This window comes from Trichosurus vulpecula, chromosome 2 (assembly GCF_011100635.1).
Source record: "Trichosurus vulpecula isolate mTriVul1 chromosome 2, mTriVul1.pri, whole genome shotgun sequence".
Lineage (NCBI taxonomy): Eukaryota > Metazoa > Chordata > Mammalia > Diprotodontia > Phalangeridae > Trichosurus > Trichosurus vulpecula.
The window spans coordinates 325,243,406-325,256,536 of record NC_050574.1 but is presented as its reverse complement, the minus strand read 5'-3'; the positions used below and the strand labels follow the sequence as shown (position 1 = coordinate 325,256,536).

General features: G+C 37.7%; 1 protein-coding gene across 1 annotated transcript in view; it reads left to right on the top strand.

Annotated features, from left to right (window-relative positions):
* The window catches only part of EPHB1 (EPH receptor B1), a 477,723-nt gene that overhangs the window by 400,566 nt on the left and 64,026 nt on the right, over positions 1-13,131 (top strand). The window contains exon 11 of the mRNA XM_036744089.1: positions 4,791-5,038. Coding sequence (XP_036599984.1) covers positions 4,791-5,038 — 248 coding nt within the window. The remainder of the gene's footprint in view (positions 1-4,790; positions 5,039-13,131) is intronic.

The window sequence follows — 13,131 nt, the reverse complement described above, 5'->3', positions numbered from 1 at the left end:
ATGTGGGAATATGCTTTTATCTATATCTTTGTGTGTGCATAAGTGTCTATCCATTTGATTGGAAAAATTCTTGAGGGGAGGAAGTGTTTTTTGTTTTTCTTTTGTATTTCAAGCACTTAGTATAGCGTTTTGTCTGGCTCACAGTAAGTGCTTAAAACATGCTTGTTGATAGATGAGGAGGAATGAGGCTTAATTTGTTTTCTTTTTTTCTTTTCTCATGGGGGACATGAAAGAACTTCTTTCTTTTTTGCTTTTTTAAAATAGTATTTTATTTTTCCCAATTATATATCAAGACAATTTTTTAAACATTCATTTTTACAAGATTTTGAGATCTGAATCCCTTTCACTCCCTTCCCTCTCCTCCTCCCCAAATGGTAGGCAATTTGATATAGGTTATACACATACTACCATGTAAAAATATTTCCATATTAGTCATAGAAGAAATAGATCAAAAGGAAAAAATGCAAGAAAGAATAAAGTAAGTAGGGAAAAATGTTTGTTTCAATCTGCATTCGACAATTTGTAATGAAGTTCCTTAAGTTCATTCTCTAGGTATCTTAAAATCAAATTTTGCTAATGTTAGATTCTGTCTATCTCTCTATCTGTCTGTCTGCCTGTCTGTCTGTCTGTCTATCTATTTTATTAGAGTTTTCAAACTTGGCATCAGGATCTCGGAAAGCAAGTACCTATTAATTCAGATTAGGAAAGGGGAGGTACTTCCTGTCACTTGGTTGAGGTGTACCCTAATTGCAAGAAACCTACTTAAGGAGGAGTGGGGAATGCAACCTCTTTAATGCTGATCTCGCAAACTTAAAGTTATAAAGGGAGACAAATGCCCCAACCATGTGTTAGATTGTAAGTTTATTAGAGGCAGAGATCTTGATATTCTGTTTAATTATAGTAGGGGCAATATCTTGAGTCATTTTCTTGGTCACCTGTGCTAAATGCTCTGGGATTGGGAAGAGGCAAGTCATTAAAAGCTGGAATGGATATTTTACAGACTTTTCCCCTGATCAGTAAGTTGTTTTCCAGTCATGATGTATTTGCAAACTCCTCCCATATAACAACCTCATTAGCCATTTAAAGAAGTTAACATTTATTGGAAGTTTCAGTGGCCATGGCAATATTACCACCATTGATTGCAACTGGGCTAAAAAGTCCACATTGGACAGGTGTGCTTCATATAAAGAAATCCCAACACATGAAAATTCCAACTAATGAGATATAAATTAAATGCTGATTATATAGGTTATCCCAAAAGACAGTGCATTTTTAAGCTATTAAAGATGAAAACTTCTGGGATACCTTGTACTTACATCATAAAAGGATACATCCCCTTAGATTCCAGTGTACCCCATAGCAGGAATTACAGGTATATACCACCATGCCCAGGCTTTCTCTGGGTCAGCACAAGTTGGGGCAGCTAGGTGACAGTGGATAGAGTGCCAGCCTAGAAATTAAGAAGACCTGAATTGACATCTTGCCTCAGACACTTACTATCTCTGTGACCGTGGGCAAGTCACTTAATTTCTGTTTCCTTCAGTTTCCTCTTCTATAAAATGGGATAATAATAGCACCTATGTCACAGGGTTATTGTGAGGATCGAATGAGATAATATTTGTAAAACTGCTTGGCACATTGCCTGGTATATGGTAGGTTCTATATAAAATGTTAGCTATTATTATCATTATTTATATTAGGCAGATAGGTAAGTGTCTTGGGAGCTAGATAAAGGTCCTTTCAGACCTAGGGTTATTCATTTTCAAATCTGTATTCCACAGTTCAGGAAAATTACTAAAAAACTGGAAAATATCCCAAGACAAGCAGAACAGCCAGGAAAAGAAGAGGCTTGCTCCCATGCCCTATATAAATCAATTGAAGGAACCAGAGATAATTTATCCCAAAGAAGAAAAGATTCAGAAGGGTCATGGCAGCTCTTTTCAAGTATTTGAGGGGCTGTCATGTGGAAGAGGGATTATATTTTCAGAGAATAGAACCAGGGGCAATGGGCTGAAGCAGCAATGAGGCAAATTTGTGCTGATGTCAAGAAAACTTCCTAACAATTAGAAATATTCATATATGGAGTAGGGACCTCCAAGGTAATGGGTTCCCTTTGGTTAATATTCTTTAAACAAAGACCAGATGAACACTGACCAGATCTGTTGTGGTGGGAATTAATTTTTTGGCTCTGACATGGACTAGATAGTTTCTGAGGTCTGATTTTAAAATTCTGTGATTCCTTTATTCTTCTGGAGCTGAGAACTTTGCACCTGGGATTCTGACAGAGACTCTGATGATGACAATGACAATGACAATGACAATGAAGAAGAAGAAGAAGAAGGAGAAGAAGAAGAAGAAGAAGAAGAAGAAGAAGAAGAAGAAGAAGAAGAAGAAGAAGAAGAAGAAGGAGAAGAAGGAGAAGGAAGAAGGAGAAGAAGGAGAAGAAGGAGAAGAAGAAGAAGAAGAAGAAGGAGAAGGAGAAGAAGAAGAAGAAGAAAGAAGACGGAGAAGAAGAAGAAGAAGAAGAAGAAGAAGAAGAAGAAGAAGAAGAAAGAAGAAGAAGAAGAAGAAGAAGAAGAAGAAGAGAAGGAAGAAGAAGAAGAAGAAGAAGAAGGAGAAGAAGAAGAAGAAGAAGAAGAAAAGAAGAAGAAGAAGAAGAAGAAGAAGAAAGGAGAAGAAGGAGAAGAAGGAGAAGAAGGAGAAGAAGAGAAGAAGAAGAAGAAGAAGAAGAAGAGAAGAAGAAGAAGAAGAAGAAGGAGAAGAAGAAGAAGAAGAAGAAGAAGAAGAAGAAGAAGAAGAAGAAGAAGAAGAAGAAGAAGAAGAAGAAGAAGAAGGAGAAGAAGGAGAAGAAGAAGAGGAAGAAAAAGAAGAAGGAGAAGGAGAAGGAGAAGAAGAAGAAGAAGAAGAAGAAGAAGAGAAGGAGGAGGAGGAAAAGGAGGAGGAGGAGGAGGAGAGCTAAGACTTCAAATTACACAATCAATTTTTAAAAGATCTAAACAGATCATAATGCTAGATAATGAATAATAAAATTAAAATTGATAAGAATAAACTAAAATTCTGAACTTAGATTATTTAAAAGAGTGTCCATGTATATGAGAAGGCAAGCTTATAAAGCATTATTTATGGAAAAAAAGGCTTGGAGTTTTGGTTTACCAAAAACTTAATATAAGCCAATGAGGTAACTGGGCTAAAATTTTGTTTAAATGTCCATGTAATCTTAGTATCCAGTATAATCTCAACTCTTTAAGAGAAGGGATTGTTTCATTAAAAATTCCTATCTCAAGCCTCTGGCACATCCTTCTGTTTGTCATATGAGGATAGGTCAAAGAAAATGGGGTTGTTTAGCCTAGATAAGAAATATTTGGGGCTGAAATAATGGTTATCTCCAAGTATTTGAAAAGTCATCATATGGAAGGGAGGATCCAGACTTTTTTCTGCGTAATTCAAAAGAACCAAACAAGAAATGGAAAGAAATGTTTAATGATTAGAGCTATCTAAAAATAGAGTAGAATGAGTTCTCTGTCCATGGAATTATTTAAGCATACACTGGATAACTCCCTGTCAAAAATGTGGTAGAGCAGATTACAGCAGTAGGTAGTCTAAGTGGTTTCTACAGTTTTTGTTGTTGCTGCTATTTGTTGTTGTGTTGTTATTTTCCCTAGTTCTAGGAATCTATGACTCATTGCCCAAGATAGTGATGCAGATAACAAGTGTGATTAGGATTCACAGTACCATTTGGGACTTTTCTAACCAATATTTTCAATCACTGCTTAATTGAATTATGGTTTTATGCAAACATGAATATCATTAACTTACTTTGAGTCTTTTGGGGAATTAAAATCTTTTGGGGTATATAAATATAAATATATATATATATATATATGGTCTTTGCAGTCCATTTCCTTCCAACCTGTGATAACTTCCAACTTAATAAAGGAGAATTGGCTTCTTCTCAGAATTATTATTAGTTATATAACTGCTGAGTTAAGGAGAGAACAAAAAAGTGATAGAACCCATTCCTATGTTTGCCTGTATAATACTCTGTTGTTGTCTTTTTCTCATCAGAGTAAGGTTTTTCTCTACTAAACTATCCCTCTGAAAAGTAGCACTTTGACTTTTGAAGCTAGAGCTATTATTAATTTTACATTGAATGGTCATTTAATTATCATCACACATAAGATCAGGCACAAAACTACTCTCTGCAGGTACAAAGCAGGCAAACATATCACAGTGTTTTAAAAGACATTCAAACAGAGCACAGCATCACCTTTAAGCAGAAACAAAATGCTTGTTTTTCCTGTGGCTGACTTCACTGCAATTGCATTGAATCTCTTTCAATCTAATGCTTGAATATTGTTCAGTATCATTTATTCAGTGGACTACAATACCTGAGAATAATAGCAATAATCCTGGACAGTCCTAGTTCAATCTCTGCTAAGAATGAACCATAGTAACAATCAAAAGGAAAGTGATTTTTCACATTTCTGTTATCCAATTGGAATGCAAATCAAAAAGCAAATGTGATGAAATAAAATTAATATTTTGAAATTATGTTTGCTTACAGGAACTTTATATAATAGCAGAAGAAGGGAATTTATTTTGGTTTTTCTTCTGTATGTTTTAGAGGAACAGATGAAAGATATGATATTGTGCTTTTAATGAGTATTTCAATCTTTGTCACCTTAATCTAAATAGTACTTAGAATCTTATCATTCTTGGTAAGTTACCTTTCTTTGTCCTCCAAAAGACTGAAAAGGAAGAGGATGGTAACTGAATTCTTGCCGTTGCAGGAGAATTTGGAGAAGTATACAAGGGACGTCTCAAATTGCCAGGAAAGAGGGAGATCTATGTGGCCATCAAGACGCTGAAGGCAGGGTACTCAGAGAAGCAGCGCCGGGATTTCCTGAGCGAGGCCAGCATCATGGGGCAGTTTGACCATCCAAATATAATCCGACTGGAAGGGGTGGTGACCAAGAGCCGTCCTGTCATGATCATCACAGAATTTATGGAGAATGGAGCATTGGACTCCTTCCTCAGGGTAAGAGTAAGCCGAACGTCTGTTCTGGCAGACAGAAGTGACTGGGGTAAAGCACTAATAACCATGTGGAAAATGGATATGCTCTAGGCAGCCTTGTTATAAGATTGAGAATAAGAACAATGATGAAGAGGAGAAGGGGAACAAGGAAAGTGCTATGTAAATGCTAGCATTTATATAGTGTTTTAAGTTTTGCAAAATATTTTAAAAATTTTACCTCTTTTGATCCTTGTAGCCATCCTAGAAGGTAGGCACTATTATCATCATTTAAGAGATGCAGAAACTGAGGCTGAGGGAGGTTAAAGTGACTTGCCCAGGTTCACATAGCTAGTTAGGCAGAGACACACAGTATCTGAAGCAGAATTTGAACTCAGGTCCAGCACTTTATCTCCTGCACCACCTAACTGCATAAGTGTCTTTTTATCACCTAAGGGAAAGGTCCAGTGGGCAGTAAAAGAAGATCCAGTGATATGATAGCAAGGCCTGGGCAAAATAAAATGAACTTAATTGGAAGGAAAGTAACAGAGAAAAATAGAATGTCTAAACACACACAGCCCTCTTTAAGATAATGCAGTTTTGATTGAGGGATTAAAGAATCCATTTTCCAAATGTTCCCCACAGGAAATGTAGGAAATTCCATCAAGACTGCTAAATTATGTCCACTGACTTTATACTCAACACTATTTGCAGACTTGTTCTGTGGCAGCTTAGTAAGCTAACATGAGAAGTTTACCCATCCCCAGAGCAACTCTAGGATTGGTAGTGTCAGAGTAGGTTGGCATTGGTGGCATAAATAATGGTCTATGCTGCACAGTCATTCTTGCACCTATGTAGCATAGTGGATAGAAGAGTTCAGCCACTTAATAGCTGTGTGACCAAGAGCAAGTAACTTAAGGACCATGAACCTGTTTCCTCATCTGTAAAATGGGGATAAGCCAAGTAAGTGCAATGGCATACACCTGTAATTTATGTTACTGGGGAAGGCTTGAGGCTGGTGGATCACTTGAGCTCTGGAGTTCTGCGGCTGGAGTAGGGCTAAAATTGAAATGAGAATGGTCCCAATTTGGTGAGCTCCCTGAAGCAGGGGGCCACCAGACTGCTGAAGGAGGAAGAAACTGGTTAATCCAAGTCAGGAACAGAGGAGGTTAAACAAACAAATAAAGCAAAACAAAACAAAACTCCTGATCAGCAGTGGAATGAGGCTATCAGTAGCCTCTGCACTTCCACGTCAGGTGAAATAAAATGTTTTAGTCTCAAAAAAATATGCCAAGCACTGTTCCCTTATCTGGAGTATTGTCTCCCTTTCTAAAGTGGTATATCAAGTTCTGTCATAAGGAGATAGTCTCAAAAAAAGGGAAAGAAAGACAGGAAGAAAGACAGGAAGGAAGGAAGGAAGGAAGGAAGGAAGGAAGGAAGGAAGGAAGGAAGGAAGGAAAGGAAGGAAGGATGAAAGGAAGGAAGGAAGGAAGGAAAGGAAGGAAGGATGAAAGGAAGGAAGGAAGGAAGGAAGGAAGGAAGGAAGGAAGGAAGGAAGGAAGGAAGGAAGGAAGGAAGGAAGGAAATGTGGATAATAACAGTACCCATCTCCGAGGGGTTGTTTGCAAACTTTAAAATGCCATAAATTTAGCTCTAATGATTACTATCACTGTTGCTGCTGTTTAATATAATCCTATATGTCCATAAAATACTTCACACACAATCTCATTTGATTTTTATGACGATCATCTGAGAAAGGGAGTACAAATGTTCTTAACTCCACCTTCACAGATGCAGAAACCAAAACTCAGAGGTTTCACGGCTCCTCCCCTCTGCCTTTCGGAATCTCTAATTTCCCTCAAGACTCAGTTAAAGTGTTACCTGCGCACTTTCCCTAATGCCCCAAGCTACCGCAACTCTCTATCCCTAATTACATTGTATCTTTTGTTTACATACTGAGAAATATGAGCACTGTCTCCCCCAAAAGGCTCTAAAAACTCCAAGGGAAGAGATTGCTCCATTTATATCATTGAATTTCCTGCAGCAAACTCAGTGGCTTTCCCACAACTATCAAGGCAGCTAGGTGGTGCAGTGGGTAGAGCACCGGTGCTGGAGTGAGGAGGACCTGAGTTCAAATGCGACCTCAGAAATTTAATAGCTATGTGACCCTGGGCACGTCATTTAATCCCAATTGTCCCCCAAAACAAACCTAAGACATGCTAATTAATTGACTTACTACTTAAAAAGCAGTGCAACTGGTCAAAGTCTTCTAAGTCTAGCATTCCTTCTTTGATATCACAAAAGACGTCTTGCTAGAATATGACTCCAGACCAGAACATGGGGAATGCTAACAATTCAGTAGGTCTAAATCAGAAACCTTAAAAATGGCTCTATGTGAACGACTTTATCCCTGAAGCAGGGGTATACGTGCTTGAAACAGGTCCAACTTTCATTAGTAGCAATCCTACCATGGTAATTGACAACTACCACAAATCAGAACTTGGTTGATTGTTTTGTGGATTGTCTAGACTTAAGAAAGTGTTAATAATGCATATTTAACTTAAAAGTTAATTTCAAAGTAAACTTAAAGTGGGGGCATTTTATTTTTTCCCCCTGGAGTCCAGTTTTTCAGCATATCCCCACCTTGAAGCCAATCATGGCCTATTCGTAGAGTCAGATCAGTACTATGGAGAGGTAGTAATAAGCCTGGAAATGATCATGGTTGTGAATCAGCCTGCAGTAGCCAACTTTACTACAGGATCAGAATTTGACCAAACAAACTAGCAACAGCAACAAACCACACAAACCAAAATTGTCTTTACATTTTGCCCCACAGGCCGCATATTGTCTATTAAGCACTGATGGAGAAAGAGAGAGAAAAATGAATCTAGGAGACTGGCCAATTTGAAACTCCATGGAATAACCATGGTGTCTGACAACCTATGATTCGATAGATAGTTCTTATACAAAAGATCCCATCTCCCACCTCCATGCATTTTAATGTTTCCATATTTGCAATGGATTCCCTTTTCTCCTCCACCCTGTAGAATCCCTTGCTCTCTTCAAAACGCAACACCTCCTTTCCTGACACTAACCCCCAACTCCAATTATCACTCACCCTCTTAAAATTATTTTGTATCACTTGTATCTACTTGTATGAAGTTTATAGTCTCCCTTGATAGAAGGTAAGCTCCTTAAGGACAGGGACTGGTTCATTGTTTTTGCAATTTGCACATGGTAGGCATTTATTAATTTTTTGTTGAATTAAATTAAGTGAAATCATGGCTGGCACACCTAAACAGGTTTAGGAATAATGTAGTCCTGAATTGGAGCCAGGCAGTCCACTGACACTGAACCAGTCCTCATTGCTATGCAAGTCCACTGGGCTAGCCATGTATAGAGAATGGACAACAACTGAATCCCCAAGTAGCTGCTCTGTAGATAGCTGAAGGTTGGGAGAAGAGAAAATCCTAAGGACATCTTTTCACTTCCAAGTGAGTGACGCCCACTGTGGCTTACTGGAAAATATGAACAGCATACAAGCTGGCCTGCCCCACAGTTATGAGGAATGGGAGAAATATTTGGAAACAAACACTTCAGGATGATCATAAATCCACCCCAACAGTCACAAATAACAAAACAAAAACAAACAATCCCACCACCAACAACCACTGTAGCTAGAAATCAAAGTATAATCTACCACTAGGAATATTGTGGGCCACCCCCCTTATCTCTTCAGCCACCTCCACATGCACAATAAGCAGTTGTGTTCAGACATGCCCTACATGTATGAAACAGGTCTTTCTGTACATTGCTTAGTAACCTGGACTTAAGTACATGATATTCATTTCTGCTCTGTTATATAATGAAGGCAGTACATAAAAGCCCATCCAAGGACCTACCTGTTTTGTTTCTTTCGTGAATAGAAGGCAATTTGGGAAGACAAAGCATTCTTGGGGACTGTTTAAGACCCCTTCCCTAATCAATTACTTTTGGCTGGGATTTTATAATGCTTTTCTAGAAAACATGAACATGAACTGGAGACTACCTAACAGATCCCCTACAAAGAGCATGCCCCAGGGAACCATTCTCTAAGGCCAGAAAAAAGCAAAAACAAAAACAAAACAGTGTTCATTTTAGGCTCTGGGACAGGGAGACATTTTTAGCTTATTTTTTCGTCTATGTAAAAGTGAGGCCCAATTTATAATAGTGGGAAATCCAAGAGCAAGAAGGAAGCAGAGAAAAACAAAGGACAAAGTACTATAAGGAAAGAAAAGAGACAGAGCAAGTAAGAGGAAAAAGCCAAACAAATTAAGAAAGAAGTGGGATATGTCTCACTTTTTCTTTTCAAAGCATGAAGGCAAGTAATCCATAAATGCAATTTCAGTCTTAATACCAAACCCTGGAGTATACCAACATTAATTGATATATCTAGGGCTTGATAAAATTGAAAAGTAGGTCATCAGTTTAGTTCTATGGGGCCTGTCTTTTGAGGAGAAGGATAAATTTGAGATCACATTTCAGAGCAAAATGAAAAAGGGTTAGTTCTTCAGTTACATATCTTTCTTTTAGCTCCTGACTTTCTCTTAAATTTATTTTCATTGAGAGGCTGCAGTGGCTTTAGGTCTAACTCAGCTTTCTGGGATGCCTGTATACCCAATTATCCACTCAACACATTAGAAATAATCCTTCTCTTTTTCCTCCTTTTTTGGGGGGAGGGGGCACTCACATTCATTCTTATATTCTAGAGAGATTAAAAAAATAAAATTATTTGGCTATACATTAAAATGGTTGATTTTGTTTTCCTAAAATATCCATGCTTGGATCATGTAGAGAATAAATGCATACTTACATTTACTTTCTGGAACTCAATCCATGGCTTTTAATGTGGTATCCCTCCCATAATCATAGGACCAATTTCCAAATAGTCTTGAACAATGGCCCAAAGAAGCATAGCAGATGCCAGGGTGTCTTGATGGGCAACATCTCTGTCTCATTGTCAATTGATGCCCCATATTCAAAGAGAAGTAGGACTGAATGGACCTCTATGACTTATATAGCCAAGATGAAATGGAGAGATCCCCATAGTAAGGTGTCTCATGAGATATCTCAAGATATCTCATTCCCATGTGGGAAAAATAATCAATTGAATGGAATACCATAAAAATTCTACTCTTCCACTTGCTAGTAACTAGCTATATTTCCTGGGGCAAGTCATAACTACTGAGGACCTCATTTTCTTTATTTGTACAATGATAAAGTTTGATTAGATGGTATCTAAACCTCTTCCAATTCTAATATTTCATGGTGCTTTTTCCCTAAACAAAATGAGTTTCATGTTTCCAAATGTATTTGATTGGGGATCTAAAATATCAGAATCATGCCTATCCAGGATAGAATCAGAAAGTAACTCCAATCCAAGTACAGAATAGTGATTTCAATTTAATACTGAACAGTTTAAAAACTATTCACTGTAAGGAAGAAAATTCAGGTCGCATATTGCTCAGATCCATCCATCCATCCATCCATCTATCCATCCAAGTAGTTATTTACATTTTTAAGTTACTCAACTATTCCAGATCCTTTCCCAAAGTAAAATGCAGGAAGGTGATCATCCATTCAACTAAATTTCAAATCATTTTTTCTGGCTTATCTTTTTTTTTAAAACTGATGTTAGCAGTTTTGGAAGCTTGTCATACATTAGTGAAATCAACATGTGACAGTAAACAAATTTGTTTTTTTGTACTTATGTTATCTTCCCAAATAAAGTATAAGATGTCAAAGGGCATGTTGACATCACACCATTTTTAAATATCCCTTGTAGTTCCTAAAACAGTGTTCAACAAATATATTCCTGCTACTTCATTGTGTATAGATTGACTCAAGATCCAGAATCTCATGGACATACGGGCCCTCATTTCACACAATGCTGAATGCCCTGACACAAGAAGGTTATAGATTCCAATCTGCTGAGGTCAAGATGCACTTTCATCTCAGGAAAGAGGAACCATGAAGTCTTAGAAATCAGGGCTTCACCTGAGAATGTCCTGCCCCATCAATTCCATTTTGACAGGCCTCTCTGGGGAATTCTTCTAATAAACCTGTGCGTTTTGCAGGGGAGAAGTTCCTTGCAACTTCAGGGTCACTCTTGTATATCCTCAGTCCATCTCATCTTGCGTCTGAAGCAATACAAAGGAATGCTTTTCTGTTTGACGGTCTAACCTTTGCTGGCCCCAGGAACCATATGAGAAACTGATTTTAATTTGAAAAAAGAAAGAAAATAGAAAGCAATTCTGCTGGATAAAGTAGTTAGATGCAGAGACATAGCAAACATGGTTGGATATGTTTACAAAAATGGACCTTTGTGAAGCTGTTAAAATTTGAAAAAAATAAAATAAAATCCCCCAAAAGTTCACACAAGGCAATTCCCTGGGTCATTTCAATCATATGTTGTCTGCTGTCACCAGAAGCAAGGGAAACACTGAATTGAAACCACTCATTCATTCAAACATTCAGTATTAAGTGGCTACTATGCAAAGTGCTACAACAGAGAAGAAAAGAAAAGGTGGCTTCCCTCAAAGACTTTACAACTGAATGAGAGGAGGGAGTAAACTATACAAATGAATATAATGCATGGTAGAATATGATAGTTACAAAAAGAAGAGTAGAGGATGCCATGAGAGCTAATGAGAGACATTGTTTCCAGATGGGTAAACTTGAGGTTGAAGTGGGAAATTCATTTTTATCATTTTGTGGAAGCATTGAAAAGTCAGGCTTTCTGGTTCATTTTTCATCCAATTGGATGGCAACTTCCCCCATCTTTTAACAATGAAGAGACAACTAAAAATTTGGACTAGTTGAAGATATGTGGCATAAACACAGGTTGAGAAGGAATGTCTTTAAAATTTGCATTGGGAAAAAATTCTGAACAGAAGGGATGAAGATGCACCAATAAGTAATAATCCAATAACTTTACATTTATAGAATATATTCTGAGAGAAAAGATTTTCAAATCCATCATTTTATTGGCCTTTATACATATATATATATATATATATATATATATATATATATATATTTTTTTTTTTTTTAATTTAAAGAAAAACTCCTAACTGACACCGATGTAATATTTTTATTGTTTTCAGTATGTCCGAATCTTTGTGACCCCATTTGAGGTTTTATTGGCAAAGATACTGGAGTGGCTTGCCATTTCCTTTTCTAGCTCATTTGACAGATGAGGAAACTGATGAGAACAGGGATAAATGACCTGCCCAGGGTCACACTGCTAAGTGTTTAAGGCCAGATTTGAACTCAGGACACCCTAACTCCAGGCTCGGTGCTCTCTCCACTGTACCACCTAGCAGCCTGATAATATATATCCAACTTAATTCATCTCTTACAATTTAAGGTAGATAGGTAATAGGATCTGGGCCTATGATTTCATTGGTATTGGGAATTCTTAAGTAGCGAAACTGCCTTCACCAATGGGAACAAGCATATTTTCTGCAACTTACAGTAGAGAGTTTCTTGAGAGACTGAGAGTAAAAGCAACTTACCCATGTCCACACACTCAGTAGGTTTCGGAGGCAGGAGGGCTTACCTTTACCTAGTATGACATTCAAGGTAAATATTATTTCTCCCTTTTTATACCTGGGGAAATGAGTCAAAGAGGTAAAGGGATGGGCCTCTGGTCAAATAATCTATGACAGAACTAGGACCAGAATCCAAGTTTCCTGACTCCAATGACGTCCTTTAACCAACTGGACTCTGCTGCTGTCTTGTAGCATGACCATGGGCAGAAGATGGGAAACATAATGATGGCCTGTATCAGGTGGGGGGAGGGGGGAAGAATAGGTGCTATGTTTCTGTTAATTTACCTTATCCACTGACCACTGTGTAAAGAGCAGGGTATGTGTGTGGGGAGATGTGATATAAATTAGCATAGGAATAAATGGAGCCTTCCTTAAAATGATAAGTAGCATCTACCTAAATCATCAGCAAGCATTATATGTAATGGAGATAAGCTGGATGCATTTCCAATAAGATCAGGGGTGAAACAAGGGTGTCCATTATTACTACTGTTATTCAATATGGTACTAGAAATGTTAGCTTTAGCAATA